The sequence below is a fragment of the Felis catus genome, chromosome A2, assembly GCF_018350175.1.
Source record: "Felis catus isolate Fca126 chromosome A2, F.catus_Fca126_mat1.0, whole genome shotgun sequence".
Taxonomy (NCBI): domain Eukaryota; kingdom Metazoa; phylum Chordata; class Mammalia; order Carnivora; family Felidae; genus Felis; species Felis catus.
Genome location: NC_058369.1, coordinates 54,179,674 through 54,196,346, shown reverse-complemented (window position 1 = coordinate 54,196,346; position 16,673 = coordinate 54,179,674). Strand labels below are relative to the sequence as shown.

Here is a 16,673-nt window from a genome sequence, read left to right as displayed (position 1 = left end):
CTGTTGTTGGATTCTGACAAGTAAAATCAAGATTGAAGGCTTACAGATAATTAAAAAATAAGCCATCTTTTGTGAAAACTCTTGAATTATAAAATATAGTCAGATTTCAGATGTCCAGTAACCTATCAACCGCACCCCCCCAACCCTCACTTCCCCACCAGCTTTTGGAAATATGAGAGGGTATTTTCGTTGACACAAAGACTTGGGGGGATGAGTGATGCTGGCGTTTAGTGCATGGAGCCCATGGAGGCCATGATGGCCAAAATGTCAGGAGTAACCTTGCTTGGGAGCACAGTCCCCAGGCATATTTCCCTCTACTCTTCCCTCTTCTCCTTTTCCTTCCTCATTAGAAAGTGAGAACCCCAGCTGTACAGACATTAGGGGTAGTAATATGCCCTTAGTACACTGATGCCGTTTGCACAGCTCTCATTTGGTGCCATTCCGTTTTTGTTTTTTTTTTTTTAACAGCTAGGAATTTCTTTTGAGGAAACATTAGTATGTAAATTAGGATCCGAAGGGACATTAATTCTCTATACACTCTATATTAGGACGTATTTATTGACCCCAGTAGAAGCAGCTGTGTTACCTTCCTTATCTTCTTCCATTTTCTCCTTTATAATTAGAATCATTATTACTACTGTGTATACATCTGTTATGTGTACATTGATCCAGTTCAGTGAAACTCTAGGAGTGAGTTGTTTCTTAGCTTTAACTTTGGTAGTGAACCTGTGCTTGTGCTATTTTTCAGAAACGGTGCAGATTCTCATTTAGCCATTTTGATTGCTCTAAGCCTGATATGAATTTGGAATTCAGAAAAGTCTGTTTGCTTTCACCTCGGCAGACTTGTTCACTTGAACATGCTGTTCACATTTAATGTAAATACGTTTGAATAGAAGAGCATATAAATATTTGGTTTCATATTTGGCTTCTATTAAATATTGACAGTCATGGAAATATCTCTAGGAGATCTTTTTTTCCTTTTTTTGGATCAAAATTTCAGCTTTACGTTCTTTCCAACCATTTGGAAACATTAAGTGACTGTTTTTTCCTTATTGCAATTCAAAATATCTGAATTTGATTCATAATTTTCTTTCCCTAGAACTATTCTTTTAATCTTCCCTGTTGGAAATGCATCATCATTCTCTTAGGCTGGAAATTTGGGCCTCATCTTTGATTCATTCTTCTCATTAATCTCTAATATACAGTCAACAGATCCTATTGGTTCCTTCTTCAGAAGAGTCACCAGGCCTTTTCTTTTGCATTACCTCTGCCTCCACTTTACTCCAGTCTTTACCATGCTTCAGTGTTCTTCCTTCTGGTCTCTCACCTCTCTTCTTTAAGCTTGTGACCACTCAATTTAAAACTACTGAAAAAGACAGCAGAATGCTTTACAACTTAATATCTCAGAGAGAAATGGAAAGCAAGTGAATATTTAACTCTGAGATCATCTAATCTACAACAGAGTAAAATTTTTCTGTTTTGTCCTAAATTTCAACTAATCTCAAAGATTTACTTACTTATTCCTTCATTTAACAGTATCAAGTATATGCTCGGTTCAGCTGTTAACTGCTGAATATTATGCTTATAGTCTTTTCATTCCCCCTTGACAGTTCATCTGTTCTCTTCAACTATCCTATTTATGCTTTCTCTAGTTTTTCATCTCCATCCCTCAACCCTGCAAGTGCCAGTCCTGTTTCATAGGTAGTAGGCCTTGAATCATTTAAGCTCCATAAATCACACGAGTCCACAACTGATGGGTGGCAGTGCAGGGACTCAATTCCATCTCCTCTGCAGACCAGCAACCTTCCAACACCATCTTACTAATATAATAAGGTCTGTTGTCTAAGCTTCATGATGTTAACCATAGAATACTATAGGCTAATGGTTTATTAAGAGAAAGGGTAAAGGAATGAGAAATTGGCCATTTGACTGTTTTTTGGTAATAAAACTTGAAGAAGTTTGGAAAGAGTTATGTTTTCATAAGTAGTCATTTAATATTTATAGTATCTGTCTTCATCTTGCTTCTAACTCTTTCTTGGTTACCTCTCCCTTTTTTTTTTTTTTATGTTTTTATTTATTTTTGAGAGAGAGAGCAAGTGAGCATGAGCAGGGGAAGGGCAGAGAGAGGGGGAGACACAAAATCTGAAGCAGGCTCCAGGCTCTGAGCTGTCAGCACAAAGCCCCATGCAGGGCTTGAACTCATGAACAGTGAGATCATGACCTTGAGCCTAAGTTGGATGCTCAACCAGCTGAGCCACCCAGGTGCCCCAGTTATATCTCTTTATTTAGAATCATGTGGCTATTCTTAAAGAATATTTGGAACCACTAGAGCTTTGTGCAGTGTAGTGGAAAATTAAATAGCAAAGAATAATGAACCAGGTTACTTTAAAATGTAATAGCTTCATATTTGCCTCCCCACCCACCGTACCCCACCCCCACTCTGCCATCTGTGGCTAGTAATATTTTACAAAGAATCAATTGATTCTCCTTATATGGACTTGAAATTGCCCATGGAATGCCATTTTTCTTCATTTCAAGCAATTTTCATATTTTTTGAGAATATGTAAAATGTGCTTAATTTTTTTATTCCTGAGACTTCAGTATGATGTGTTGTTCACCTGGGATTTAGAAGGTATAAAATAGATCAAGTAAGGATTTTCAAGAGATGGCTTATGGCACCTCTGACATTCATGGAGTAGAGCAAGAAAATTCATTGTGGTGTAAAGCATTTTCTAAAACAACACATTACCTATGTATTGCCTCCAGATGGTAGTTTTCCAGACATAGAATATGCTTGGGTATATTCTAATGATTTACTTTATATTTTAAATGAATGAATGAATTTTAAATTAATTTAAATGATTTGTTTTGTTTTGTTTTGTTTTTCAACATTGCAGGTTAGAACTAAAACTTAAATCAACCTGGTCCCACCAAAGACTCTTTATATTTGTTCTCCTTGTGAGCTTGCTATTTTTAAAACATTTGTTTACAAACAGCATGTATTATTTCCCTTAAAAAAAAAAAGTAGAGCCAGTTAGCATTTCTGAACAGCACTAGTGCAGTGATACTACCTGAAGTAGTTATAATTCCAGACAAAATTAAATGTTTCTCATTGTAATCTGCTCATATAACTTTGTCATGGGTGTATGTACACTTTCCATTTGTCCTTTGGAAATCCTGAAAACAACTTGACCTTTTTGTGGACCTCAGGTTGGAGTATTCTATACTGTGTCTCATGACATAAAAATATTATTATACTATTTCATTTTACGAAATAAATTTCTGTATGATTCTGCAGTTTCTTTGCAAGCAGTACTTGGGGGTTACCTGGCCCTTCTTGACCTCTATCAGGGCTTTATGATGTTTTGCAGTTGTGAAACAGCATAGCACCTTTGAACCCCTTATGTGGTAGATCACATTATGGTACATGATTCCTTTGAGGTAGGAAGAGCCCAAGTAAACAGGTAATTTAGCTAGTTTCTAAAGGTCAGTGCTTATATTCTTCCTAAAATCTCATAATTCTGATATTGGCTTGGACATTCAGCAAAAGCCTCTCTTGCTTTCCTTTCTGAACTAATTCATTCTAAGCAGTAAAAGAAAGTAACTTGCCTTATTTAGAAGTTCATATGACCATACTAATCTCAGGAGATTTTAAACACCTTTCCAGTTTCTTGCTTTGTCATTTATTGCTCCCCCACCTACTGCTGTTTGTAGAGGTTTACTTTTATACAAGGAGAGCTGCTGGAGTTTAAGAAAAATCTACCTCTTATTGAATCCCAGTAGGAAGTTTATGCTAGCTGAACTGGTTGCCTGGTGGAAGAGGGCAGAAGAGACTCCTTGATGCAACACATTTTAACTTCAGAGCCTTGCTTGCAAATCTCTTCTCTGCCATCTATGACTACAATTAATAATTGATTTCTTAGATTTATCATTTTTCTTCTTTGACTCAACTTTACTTTTCCCCATCTTTTGCCACTTAGGGAAAAACTTACCCAATCAGTCATTAAGCGTCAACATCAAGATCAGTCTAGGAGCAGAACAAGTTTCATGGTCTTTGGACGTTATTCCCCAGTAGATCCTTCATGAATAAAATATAGTGAGGAGTAAAAGAGAAGGAGAGCATTAGGCATTTTATCCAAAAAATAAAGTAATATTTATAGATCTGACAGCTTTAATAATATAGGAAAGCCTCTGGAATTAGCCTTGGTGTTTTTGTTTTGGTTTGGTTTTTTGTTTTTGCAGTTAAGCAATTTATTTAACTTTATTTTTTATTTTTTAAAATTTACATCCAAATTAGTATAGTGAAGCAATGATGTCAATAGATTCCTTAATGCCCCTTACCTATTTAGCCCATCCCCCCTCCCACAACCCCTTCAGCAACCCTCAGTTTGTTCTCCATTTTTATGAGTAGCCTTGGTTTTTATAAAGAACATCTTTTGTCTGGAATTTGCTTCCAAATAATTGCAGGGGAGGGAAAGTGCGGGCCATGAGTTAATAATTGAAGCTGGATGAAGAGTGCAAAAGATTCATTTTCCTCACTTTTATATATGTTTGAAATGTTGAAATACTATTTGAAATAATAAAGAACTTTTTAAAAGACATCTTTTCCCCAGGAATTTTGGATGGATAAAATCTATTTCCCTATGAAATTTACAACATCCCCCCAATACTCAACAGTGTTGAACACAATAAAAGTACTATCATAGGTTTGTATTATTGAAGGAAAAATACTTTCTTGTCAGTAAATTCTAAACTTCAGTATGTTATTTTGTGTCTATTATTGTCCAAATTATGTTATTTATTCAGCAATATGTAAATTTATTTCATATATTGCATTCTAATGAAGTTGTGTTCAGTTTTGCTTTTCATCAAGGGCATATTCAAGTAAACGTTAATTAGTATTGAGAAATCTGAAAAACACTCAATGAAAAAATAGTATTAAACAATTTCTTCATATACAGTATGCATGATGCATCTCTGGGTAGTGTTTGAATTAAGGAGCCTGTTTTCTCAGTCAGGGTCCGAACATAACTTTGCTGGTAAAATGATGATTTAATCCTTAGTGTCTTTTGTCTTGTCTAGTTAGTCACTCGTATTGAATATCTATGCCAGTTGGGGCACCTGGGTGGCTTAGTCCGTTAAGCTTCCAGCTTCAGCTTAGGTCATGATCTCATGGTTTGTGAGTTGGAGTCCCACATCAGGCTCTGCACTGGCATCACAGAACCTGCTTGGGATTCTCTCCCTCCCTCTCCCTCCTCCCTCTTCCCTCTTCCTCCTCCCTCTTCCCTCCTCCCTCTTCCCTCCTCCCTCTTCCCTCCTCCCTCTCCCTCCTCCCTCCTCCCTCCTCCCTCCTCCCTCCTCCCTCCTCCCTCCTCCCTCCTCCCTCCTCCCTCTCCCTCTCCCTCCTCCCTCTCCCTCTCCCTCCTCCCTCTCCCTCCTCCCTCTCCCTCTCCCTCTCCCTTCTCCCTCTCCCTTCTCCCTCTCCCTCTCCCTCTCCCTCTCCCTCTCCCTCTCCCTCTCCCTCTCCCTCTCCCTCTCCCTCCTCTCTCTCCCTCTCCCTCCCTCTCCCTGCCCCTCCCCCACTCACACTGTCTCTGTTTCTCTCAAAATAAATAAATAACTTTAAAAAAAAATAATAATCAAATGTAAAGCCAGAAAGTTATTCTGCTATCAATGCAAATAACACAGAAGATAAAAAATAATCTTTCATGTTGTAGATAAAGCCTTTAATCTCCAAGCCAAGGAAGTGAGCTCATCAAAAGTGATCAGATTTTGCCAAAATTTGAACGTATTTCCTGGCTTTTTTTTCAGATCCCAGTAGTATAAACCATGGCGAGTCAAATTCACTGTCTAAGATTTATCCTTTTTTCAAATTCTGGAACAGACAGCCACTTTACTTTGGGACAAAAATGCTCTTTTTCCTTGAAAAGCAAAAGGACTTGTATTTCTCTATCACTGTTGTTGCTAATATAGTTCCAACCACCTATATCAACACAACTTGCATTTCAGAGAGAAAACTGGATAGAAGGGGGGGATAATTAGAACTGTCTATCAAACACAAGCATGTTAGTAGAGTAGTAAAACTCATGAATACACATAGCAAACTTTATATAGCTGCACTCCTCTCTTTTACACTATCTTATAGTGGGAAGATGAACAGCTTATTAACATGACCCAAAGATAGAGCTATTCTAATAGCATATACAAATAAGAAGTAAACATGTATCAACTTAGAATTATGCTTAATAACATTTAGTATTCTATTTTATTTAGAAATTACTTGGGCACCAAGAATTACTTATTAATTAGCTTGATTTAACATTAGTCCAAGATTTTAAATTGCCATAGATCTTGGAGAAATTTATTATTGAAATATTGTTTACATACAATATTACATTAGTTTCAGGTGTACAACATAGTAGTTGACAGCTCTGTATTATGCTGTGCTCACCACAGTATAGCTACCATCTGTCCCCATACAGTGCTATTACAGTACCATTGACTGTATTCCCTATGCTATATCTTTCTTCCTTGTGACTTACTCATTCCATAATTGGAAGCCTCCACCTCCCACTTCCCTTCACCCATTTTTCCCATCCCCCTCCCACACCCTCCCCTCTGTCCACTATCAGTTTGTTGTCTGTATTTATGAATCTTTTTCTGCTTTTTGTTTTATTGAATTTCACATATTAGTGAAATCATAGGATACTTGTCTTTCTGACTTATTTCACTTAGCATATATCTTCTGGGAGTATCCATGTGGTCACAAATGGCAAGATCTCATTCTTTTTTATGTATGTGTGTGTGTGTCTGCACTGGCATCACGGAACCTGCTTGGGATTCTCCCCCTCCCCGTGTGTGTGTGTGTGTGTGTGTGTGTGTGTGTGTGTGTGTGTGTGTGTGTGTATTCTCCCCCTCCCCCCACACATATATGTGTGTATATACACACACGACATTTTCTTTATCCTATTCATCTATGGATAGACACTTAGGTTGCTTCCGTATTTTGGCTATTGTAAACAATGCTACAGTGAACATAGCAGTGTGCTTACCTTTTCACATTACTGGTTTTGTTTTCTTTGGGTAGATACCCAGTAGATCTTGGAGATATTTAAGCTAATACATCATTGTCATTGATATAAAAAGTTTGTTAACATTATTATTCAATTTAGATGAATACAGATTTTCAATTTTTTAAATATCAAATATATAGGAAGAGTAATACTAGCTTATTTGATCAGTAAGTCTGTTATAGGAAATTCAGATTACCTTCTATCTGAGAAAACAAACCCAAGTAAATTAAGATGTATGCAGTGTTACACTTAACTGACAAAACTCATCTTGATTTGTACAATAGTTATCTTAATTATATGAAATTGGACTCCTAAAATGTTTCTGAACTAGTAGTTTCTGTAGATAGGATTTCTTTTTCTTTGTCTAACATATTTGGAGTATTATAGGTTCACTTTATTTTCTTGGAAATTCTAAAAATTTGATAAATAAGTGCTTATTGAGCTCTACAAAACCAATGAGAACAGAACTTCTTAATTTAAGAGATATTATAATCAAATTAATATCCTCTAAAAATTGGAAAACATTTCATACTTAAGAGGTCAAGTTCTTTCTGAATTACATACAGAGCTGTGGCTTCAGTTTTACAGCTTTAGTCATGGGTCAAAAGTAAACATAAAACCTCATCAGTTCAGATCTCTAAGAGCTATTCGCCTTTAATATTATGTGCAACATTCTGAATTGAGCTCAAAATAGACAAGTGGACAAAAAGAAAAGTCTAACAAACTGAATTCTCTTTTGGTTTTTCACTCAACAGAAAATAGATCTCTGTCATTCTACTACATAGACCACCAAATGGTGGGACCATAAAAATCCAATTCTCAGTAGGTATATCCATCAATGAGGAATAACTTATCAACTGTGCATTAGCCAGAAACAAAAACGAAATCAGCAAGAGGGAAAAAAAAATTGAGAAAACCAGAAAGTCAGCAAAATTGAAGTTCTGTTGCCCCTTGGGATTTACTTTGAGAGCCAAGAAGAGATGTACCCAGGCTAACATAGCCAATGAGGTATACTTCTCTGGCAACTCTGGTGAATCTATTGGCGTCTTCATGGGTCCTCAAAAACTGTTTAGGGATTTTTTTTGGGGGGGGGGTGGTAAAATCATGACTCCTACAAATATACAACGGGCAACTTCAGGGCTACTGTCTTCCATGCGGTGGCTCATCCAACAAGACAGCTTTCATCTTATAGCACTTTGTTTTCAACATATGTTTCAAAAATCTCAGTGTTAGGGAAAGAGACTAGAAGGGCCTTACGTCAGTGTTTGGTTTGGATTTTCTCTGAGTGGTGAGATTACAGATAATTTTTGCTTTCTTTAATGCCCACTTGTGTTTTCAAAGTTTTCTATAATGAACCTGATTGTCTCAAAAGAAGATATATTAAGAATGGTAATAAACAGAATTAAGCAGACACTAGCTAGTGTTGATGCTAGCTGTGCAGGATTGGTTTTTCTTTTGTTTTTGTAGAAACAAAAATTTACTCTGTTGAAACCTTACAACCTAATTTTTAAGCAAAGACAAAACTTGTATTAAGCCATTAAATTCTTTATTACTTTGTTCTGGAGAGTCAGGGTCAGAGTTCTATGTCTAATGTTACATGAAGCTGGTGAATGCTGATGGAAAGCCCTTCTTTGACCTCTTAGTACTGTGCTGGCCTGAGCTTCCAGCCCCATACTTACATGCAAGTACAGAAATTATCACAGCTTTAGTCACCGAACTCTCAAATTGTCTTCTTATGATGCCTTTCTGTGTAGTAACCTCAGAGAAATGTTTCCACATATTATACATTGTACATGCTACACTGTACTTCATAATCATTAAAATTCTTCCTGTGCACGTTCCCCAGAACTGGTTTTACAAATGAAAAAATAAAAGCTCAGATCTGATGGTCTAACTCCCAAAGTGACTTATTCAGTGCAGGAACAATCTCTTTCAGTTGTTCAGTTCTTTCATGCAGTATCATGGGTATTCAGTAAATGGTATGTGATGCAGGGCTTAAGATTGTGGTGTTTTAATCTGTTGCATAGACTTCAGACAACTCCAGCACTTTTCATTCAGAAGCGTTTTTTTCCTTTCCTCCATAGTGAATAATTGGTCAATTTTCATTTTAATTATTTTGTGAACCTAAAATGAAAAATAAGAGAAGAAACTTCAGGAAAGCATAGAAATTGTTTTGGCAATCTTCTAGTCCTTTATCTAAACATGGGTAGATTTGTTTTGATGATGATGATGATGATGATGATGATGATGATTATGATTATTGAACCAGGCTCCCTAAACATTTATTTAGAATGTTTTTAACCTTCTTTAAGCTATTCTCTAAACCTTAATCTGGTTTTAAACTAGAAGACAAATGTGAATGGTGAATTACTGCTCTGTAGCTTTAAATTCAACCAGTTTGATGCTTTTGTTTTTTATAAAAGATGCTCACAGCTCCAGAAAAGAGGCAGATACTGTGTGATCTCCATTCTCAGAGTAAAACTATTCATTTGCATTAGCAGCTCTAGCAAAGCGCACGCGCGCGCGCACACACACACACTCACAAACACACACACACACACACACACACACACACACACACACACACACACACACGATGCTTGTTTGGCAGAAGCTTTCTGTTTATTCAGCACAGAGCCCTCCCAGGCTCCCAGATGTAGAAAGCTCTAAGAGTTGATGTACAAGACAGAACCGGAACTGTACATAGGCTGAGGTGGGCACTGCGGAGGATTGGCTATGCAAGGATGTTGATGTGGTGCGGCTCTACCTGCCTGTTCTGTGAAAGGCACTTCTCTGAGGCTGTGAAGGTGAGAAGCCCAGGGATGCACTAGAAGCTTCATTTCGGCTGGCTCTTTGGTGGGGGAATGCATTCCCAGTGGTAGCTGTCCTCATTTACAGCGTTATTCTCGGAAACGAAGTATGTGCAGCCGTGACAGACTATGCCACAGCTCCTCTGCAGTTTGGAAGCTGGGACAAATGGAAAGAGCACATAGTCAAGAGAGGTTGTGATTTGTTTTCACTATCCAAGCTTGCTCTCGCAGTACCCAAATGAAGGATGAGCTTTGTGGCAAGCAAAATCAGCAGACTGCCTGACGGGGGGTTTTGGTAAGATAAATGTATTGCTTGTGTTTTGGGGGGGAGGGTTTCTTGGGGTTTTTTAATTATTATTTTTATTTTTCTATATCAACTACATAGAATTGCCTCTTAGCAATAACTAACACATTTTGCAGAATCATATGTGATGGAAAGAACAAGAAGCCAGAAGGGAAAATATTATTTTTGATCATTCATTTGTGACCTTCAGAGATAATCATCAAGTTTTCTCAGATGTCTATGAACAGGCAGAAGCCAGGAACTTCCAGAGCAAAGAATGCTGACTAACAGATATCCTTTCTTTTCTTTGAACAGTTATAATTAACCCCCCCCCTTTGTTTCCCCCCGCTTTCCCTATGGCCTAAAGTAGAAAAGAAAAAATAAAAGCTCCCTGGTCTTACTGAGTTGTTGCCTCTGGAACAGTAATAGCCTGAGAACATAAGTATGGAGGTGGAGGAAGGCAGGATGAGGAGTCTGCTATTTTCATAGCAGTGCGTTGGTGGGTTGGTTCATTATCGTTGCTGTTCAATATCAAGTGGTGGTTAGTGCTGTATCTCGTTGTCTGTACTATAATTTAATCCCTTTATGTTCTATTTTGTATGTTTTTCTTTGCCAGACTCAATTCTGTCATTATGAAAACTTTTTCTGTTATCATTCATACATATTAGCCTTTGTTAGAGAAAAGATAGTTGTAGAAAGTAACTCTTAAATATTTATGGACCCCAAGAATGATAAAGACATTTGCTTTTTAAAATCGAGGTTTTTTTTAAAACAGATTTGGGGGTCTTGATTTTGGAATCTTTAACAAGCATTTCATGACAAGTTAAAGAAATGAGTTGCATCAGATCTATGAAATCCTACCAGAATCACTTTGCTCTAATTTACTTTAAGTTGGATCCTATGTCTTAGGTTTTTCTAAGTCTGAAGGTTTACTTTTCCTCATCCTAACTTAGGTAAGTATTGCTGGAAGATATGTTGATTGTTTTATTAGCCTAACCTGAGATCTTGTTCTTGGGCCCCTCTTCTTTCCAGCAGAGAGAGCCAAGTTTCCTAGCTGCTTAGAGTGGGCACAGAAGAGATCCATTGACATCTGACTTTTTGCTGACTCATTGGTTATATAAGCCTTGTAAATACAATTATCCATATACTTCATTAGGTTACTGGGCAGGTGGCCCCCTTCCTGTTTACTGATCTTTTCTTCCCTCAGCATCCTCTTCTTCCTTAAGACTTTTTGGTAACATAGTCTCAACTATTAACCAAGTGAATTCTAAGAAGTGAAGGACAAATCCTTTTTTTTTCTCTCTCTCTCTTTTTTGGAATTGCTTTCTTAACTGTTTCTTTACCTTGATTATGATAAAATTCCAAATTCTGTATTCTCTTGGCACATGAAACGGTAATAATACCTTTCCTCATTTATGACCTGGTTGAAGTAATAACTTCCTTTTCTGTCTTTGAGACCTCAGATCAAATGCCCTTGTTCAAAGAATTCTTCTATAACTTCCCAATCTAAAGTAGTTTTCCCTCCCTTACATTATTCCTTTTTTCATAGCACCCTTTTTTTTCTTCTTTGTAGTACTTCTCAATAATTTATATTATTTGATTATTGGTTATTTCATCTCTACCATTCTTATCCACTCAGACGTTAAGCCTCATAGAAAACAGAGATGCTTTGTTTTGTTCATTAGTACATACCCAAACATGTAGCAAACTTCCTGGCTGAGAGTTGAAGAAAGGACAAGTAAGCAGTATTCTATATGTAAAGGCCCTGTGGTGAGAAGAAAGGATGAGTTGCAGGGGTTGAAAAAGACCAGTTTGACTAGAGTGGGGGAAGCATGCTGTAAGATGAAGCTAGAGAAATAGATCCAGGGCTTAAATCATGTAGGACTGACTTGATAGACCACATTCAGATACTTGTTCTTTTAAGAGTTGGCAGCTGCAGGTGGGGGTTGCCTGGATGGCTCAGTCAGTTAAGCATTTGAATCTTGGTTTCAGCTCAGGTCATGATCTTCTGGTTCATGAGGTCATGATCTCCTGGTTCAAGAGATCAAGCCAGCGTCAAGCCCCACTATCTGCTAATAGTGCAGAGCCTGCTTAGGATTCTCTCTCTCCCTCTCTTTCTGCCCCTCCCCCAAAAAAGTCGTGGTAAGCTACGTAAAAGAATTTAAGCATTTGGTGATTTAGAACTTATTTAAAAAAAAATCTGTGTCATGTGGTGCTCAAACTCACTTCCCCGAGATTAAGAGTCACATGTTCTACAGACTAAATCAGCCAGGCGCCTCAGCACTTTAAAAAAAAAAAAAAAAAAAAATTCTCCAGCTTAACTGAAAGCCTGATTGAATTCAGGTAGATTAGTCAGTGATCCAGGAAAGAGATAACAAGAGTTTGTCCTAAGGTGGTGGTGGTAGAGATAGATGGGAGAGTATTATAATTTGATGGAAATTTGGAAAGTAAAATAGATAGGACTTGGTGTTGAATTGGATATAGGTAGAAGGCAGAAGATGTCAGGAATGGTTCCTGGACTTTGGTTTGGTTTAGTTTGGCCTTGGCTTGGCCTTGTTTTATAACCAGGTGAGAGATAGAGATAGAGAACACTATAAGAAAACCAGGTTTGTAGGAGGAATTGTGGTGTTTGGTTTTGGACATGCATATTTTAATATAGTCAAGTAGGTTTTGGGATCTGTAAGTCTAGATTCCAAAGGAGATTTTGCTACTATTAGCATTGAGAAGCCTTTGGAAGTACCTTTGGAATAAAGTGCAAAACAGTGATTTAGACCTACCTACCTTGGGATCTCATCTCCTGCCAGAGCCCTATTTATATAACCTCACAAACTACTCAATTATCTTAAAGAAGCTACTATATTTCCTTCTTCTGGGCCTTTGTTCATACTGCGTTGTCATCTTGAAACGCCTTTCTTTATCACTTCTCTTTATATCAAAAACTTCTAACTTCTTCCTTCAAGGCTCATTTTTTTTTTTTTTTTACCTCCTCCAAGAATCCTCCTCTGTTCCCTTTTCCTTCTGAATACGTGACTCCTTCCTGTGCTCAAGAAGTACTTTGCCTTCATATCTGCTACATCATTTACTTAATTGGACCTGTATTTTAGTTGATCATTTTCATGTCTCACTGACTGGATTATATGTTTCTTGAGAGCAGGGATTCACCTTTATTCAGTGCTTTACATAAGGAAAACAAAGAATAGTTGCAAAATGAATTAAATGGTAGGAAACCTCAATCTTTTGTATAATCTGCTTCCTTAATATCATAGCACCATGATATCCTTTCTCCATCTATGTACTCCTGATTTTCTCTAGGCTGTCCCTACATTTTACCCTACAGATACCTAGATACATCGGAGAACTAGTCTTCCATTCATATGCAAAGTCCCTGAACTAGTCATTTTCATTATGTAATTTTACTTTATTTGTACTTTATCAGAAAAACTGAAATCTTGCTATTGCTTATCACCTGTGAAAAAATTGGCCAAGATAGGAAGGACCAGCATCCATACAGGATGTCAGAGACACCTAAGGGATGCTACTAAGGTGACAGTGGAGGAAAGACTTAAAGGAGATGATGGAATAAGCTGTGCAGGTTTGTGGGGAAAAGTATTACAGGCAGGAGGAACACTAAATGGAAAAGCCTTGAAATAGGTACATGCCTGATACATTCCAGAAACAGCAAGGAGGCCATTGTAGCTGGTGGCAGTGGAGTAAGGGATGAATAGTAGGAGATACAGATAGGGAGGTAATAGATGTGCTGCAGGTGCCAGGTCATGGTTGTTCAGGCCATTGTAAGGACTTTGGCCTTAACTCTGACTCACATAGGGAACACTGGAAAGTTTTAGGTGTAAAAGACTGTTGTGACCTCATATTTTTTTATGTGTGGTTTGTTTGTTTGTTTGTTTGTTTGTTTGTTTGTTTGTTTTAGAGAGAGAGAGTATGTGTGCACACGTGTAAGCAGAGGAGGGGCAGACAGAGAGAGAGGGAGAAAATCCCAAGCAAGCTCCATACTGTCTTTCAGTGCAGAGCCTGATGCGGGGCTCAATTCCATGAACCATGAGATCATGACCTGAGCTGAAATCAAGAGTCAGACATGTACCCAACTGAACCACCCAGGCGTCCCATGACCTGATATGTTTTTAAAGTATCACTCTAGTTGCTGTACAGATTATTGATTATAAAAGAGACTTACTGCAATAGTCCAGGTGAGAGTTAATTGTGGCTTATACCAGAGTGGTGGCAGTGGAGATTCAGTGAGATGTGGTGAGATTTTATGTCTCTTTAGCAAGTAGAGCCCAAAACATTTGCTGGAGAAATGTAATATACATAGGGGGTAACAACTTAGACCCTGGAACCAGACTGTCTGGGTTTAAACATTTGGCTTTTCCCCTTCTTTACTTTGTGATCTTGAACAACTTAAATTATTTATGCTTTATGCTTTAGTTTTCTTAGCTTTAAACTATAGTGGTGTCATTGTAAGAACTATACAATTTACTGAACATACAAAGGATTTAGAACCTTGCCTGGCATATAGTAAATACTTTATGTATTAGCAACTATGATTATTAATGTTGCTGTTAACTGGATAGAGTATGTGAGAGAAAGAGGACTTAAAGTTGACTCCAAGGCTTTGGATCTGAGCATATGGATCAATGAAGTAGCCATTGGCTGAGATGGGAAAGACTGCAGGAAGAGCAGGTTTTGGGGATATCAGGAATTCAGTTTTGTACATAGTAAATTTGAAATGACCATTAGACATCCAAGAAGAGATATTAAGTAGGTAGTTGGATCTAGAGTTAAGCACAGTATGGGCTGAAGGCAGACATTTGGAACTCGTCAACAAATAAATGGTATGTAAGACCATTTTAAGAGAAAGAAGAGTATTTAAGCCCTGAAATGGGATTGGGGATGTGTGGTTTGGACATCCCCTCCTTAGAGCCTCCATTCTTTAAGCTACCGAACAAGCCTGAAAAGTTCAGTGATAGCCCAGTTATCACACACCCTATGGGGTTTTCCACATTCTTCCATTGCTTTAGCATTTTATCAAAATTGAGTGAAATAAATAGGATTAAGCTGAGACTTAGAAATCTTTTGTTTTAAGGAAACTTGTGTTATAAAAGTATTTGTAGGGAATTACCTTGTAATGGGGAACTCATTGGTGGCAAGTTTTACAAATTGGCTAATCCACACATGGATTTTATATGTATTTTTAAATCCTCAGCAGTGAAAACATTTCTGTGTCACCTTCTTCTTTTGCTGGCTAGTGAATGCTCAGAAAATAGAAACTAATTTTAGCCTTAGCCGAGTTGTGTGCTTCAGACTAATCATTCTGAAGTCTTGTGAGAATAGTTTTTGAATGATCCATAGCCCAAGTCACTATTTCTTTTTAATAAATCATAATCTCAGAAGGAAACTTGGATCATCTATAGCAAATGTCAATCAGTATATCCTCATGTGACATTTTTAACATTCAGGCATGAAGTCTCTGTTTGGGTACTTCCAGTGGCATACATGAACTGAAACTTGAAACCCCCTGGTTAAGTTGAACCTCTCACTTTCAGTGTATGTTATTTTTTCTTTTAGTTATCGGGAAGAGAGCTTTCTCTCACAATCTGTTACTCACCTGTAAAATAAATTTTCTTAACTGTTTGACCTCTCAGGTTCCTTCCGAGCTCAAAGCACCTGTACTTACAAAAATAACATTTAACCATCACAAAGGAGCATACTATTGACTACTAGGATTGCAGGCTCCTTAAGTGTGTTTTCTTTGTTTTTGTTTTTGTTTTTGTTTTTTTTTTTGGTACTTCCACTGCCTAACATAGGCCCTGTGCATAGGAAACATTCTGCAAAACTTTGTTAAAATGACAATAAATCATCTGACCAGGCTTATATGAATCTATTAAGTCCAAACATCAGGCCTGGCAGTGCTAATCCTCAATGATGCCTTTCACGTAAGCCAGGAAACCAGTGCTCCTGTGACATAGCAATTCTGAGCAGCAATCCTAGATCCTGTAATGGATATTTTGCAGTTGGGTTAGAGCAGGGTAGACCAGATAGGATGTTAATAATCTAAATTGATATTCAACACAGTTGATTTTTCCTCAGCAGCCTTGGAGGGATGAGTATCATCTATTGGAAACTATTTTTCTTACAAAAATCCTGGCATTTGTTCCATTTGTAGTAACATAAGCTTAGTCACTGTATGACATATGAGAGATAGAAGCACGTTAAGGCAGTGCTGGTGAGCATTTATATTAAACATTTCCTAGATATTTTTGCACAAAAAATTGTGTTAGCTTCTTGGGGTACAAAGATGAATATAACTTGTTTCCTGGCCTCAGGAACTTAGGTCAGTAGAAGCAAGCCACCCGATCATTTCAACATAATGTGATAAGGACATTGAGAGAAGTATATGTATAGGTACATGGGAATATGAAGAAAGCCATTAATCCAGCTGGGAGAGGGAGTTTGTTGGGAAAGATGTCCTGGAAGAGGTTACATCTGAAG

General features: G+C 37.6%; 1 protein-coding gene across 6 annotated transcripts in view; it reads left to right on the top strand.

The window, feature by feature from the left end:
- The window catches only part of TMCC1 (transmembrane and coiled-coil domain family 1), a 247,795-nt gene that overhangs the window by 198,632 nt on the left and 32,490 nt on the right, over positions 1–16,673 (top strand). Inside the window, exon 1 of one of the 6 annotated variants that reach the window (XM_023250046.2) lies at positions 9,695–9,880. The exons of the other annotated variants lie outside the window; for them this stretch is intronic. Coding sequence (XP_023105814.1) covers positions 9,818–9,880 — 63 coding nt within the window. The 5' untranslated portion in view covers positions 9,695–9,817. Of the gene's footprint in view, positions 1–9,694; positions 9,881–16,673 lie in introns of those variants that run through there. 6 annotated transcript variants of the gene reach the window in all.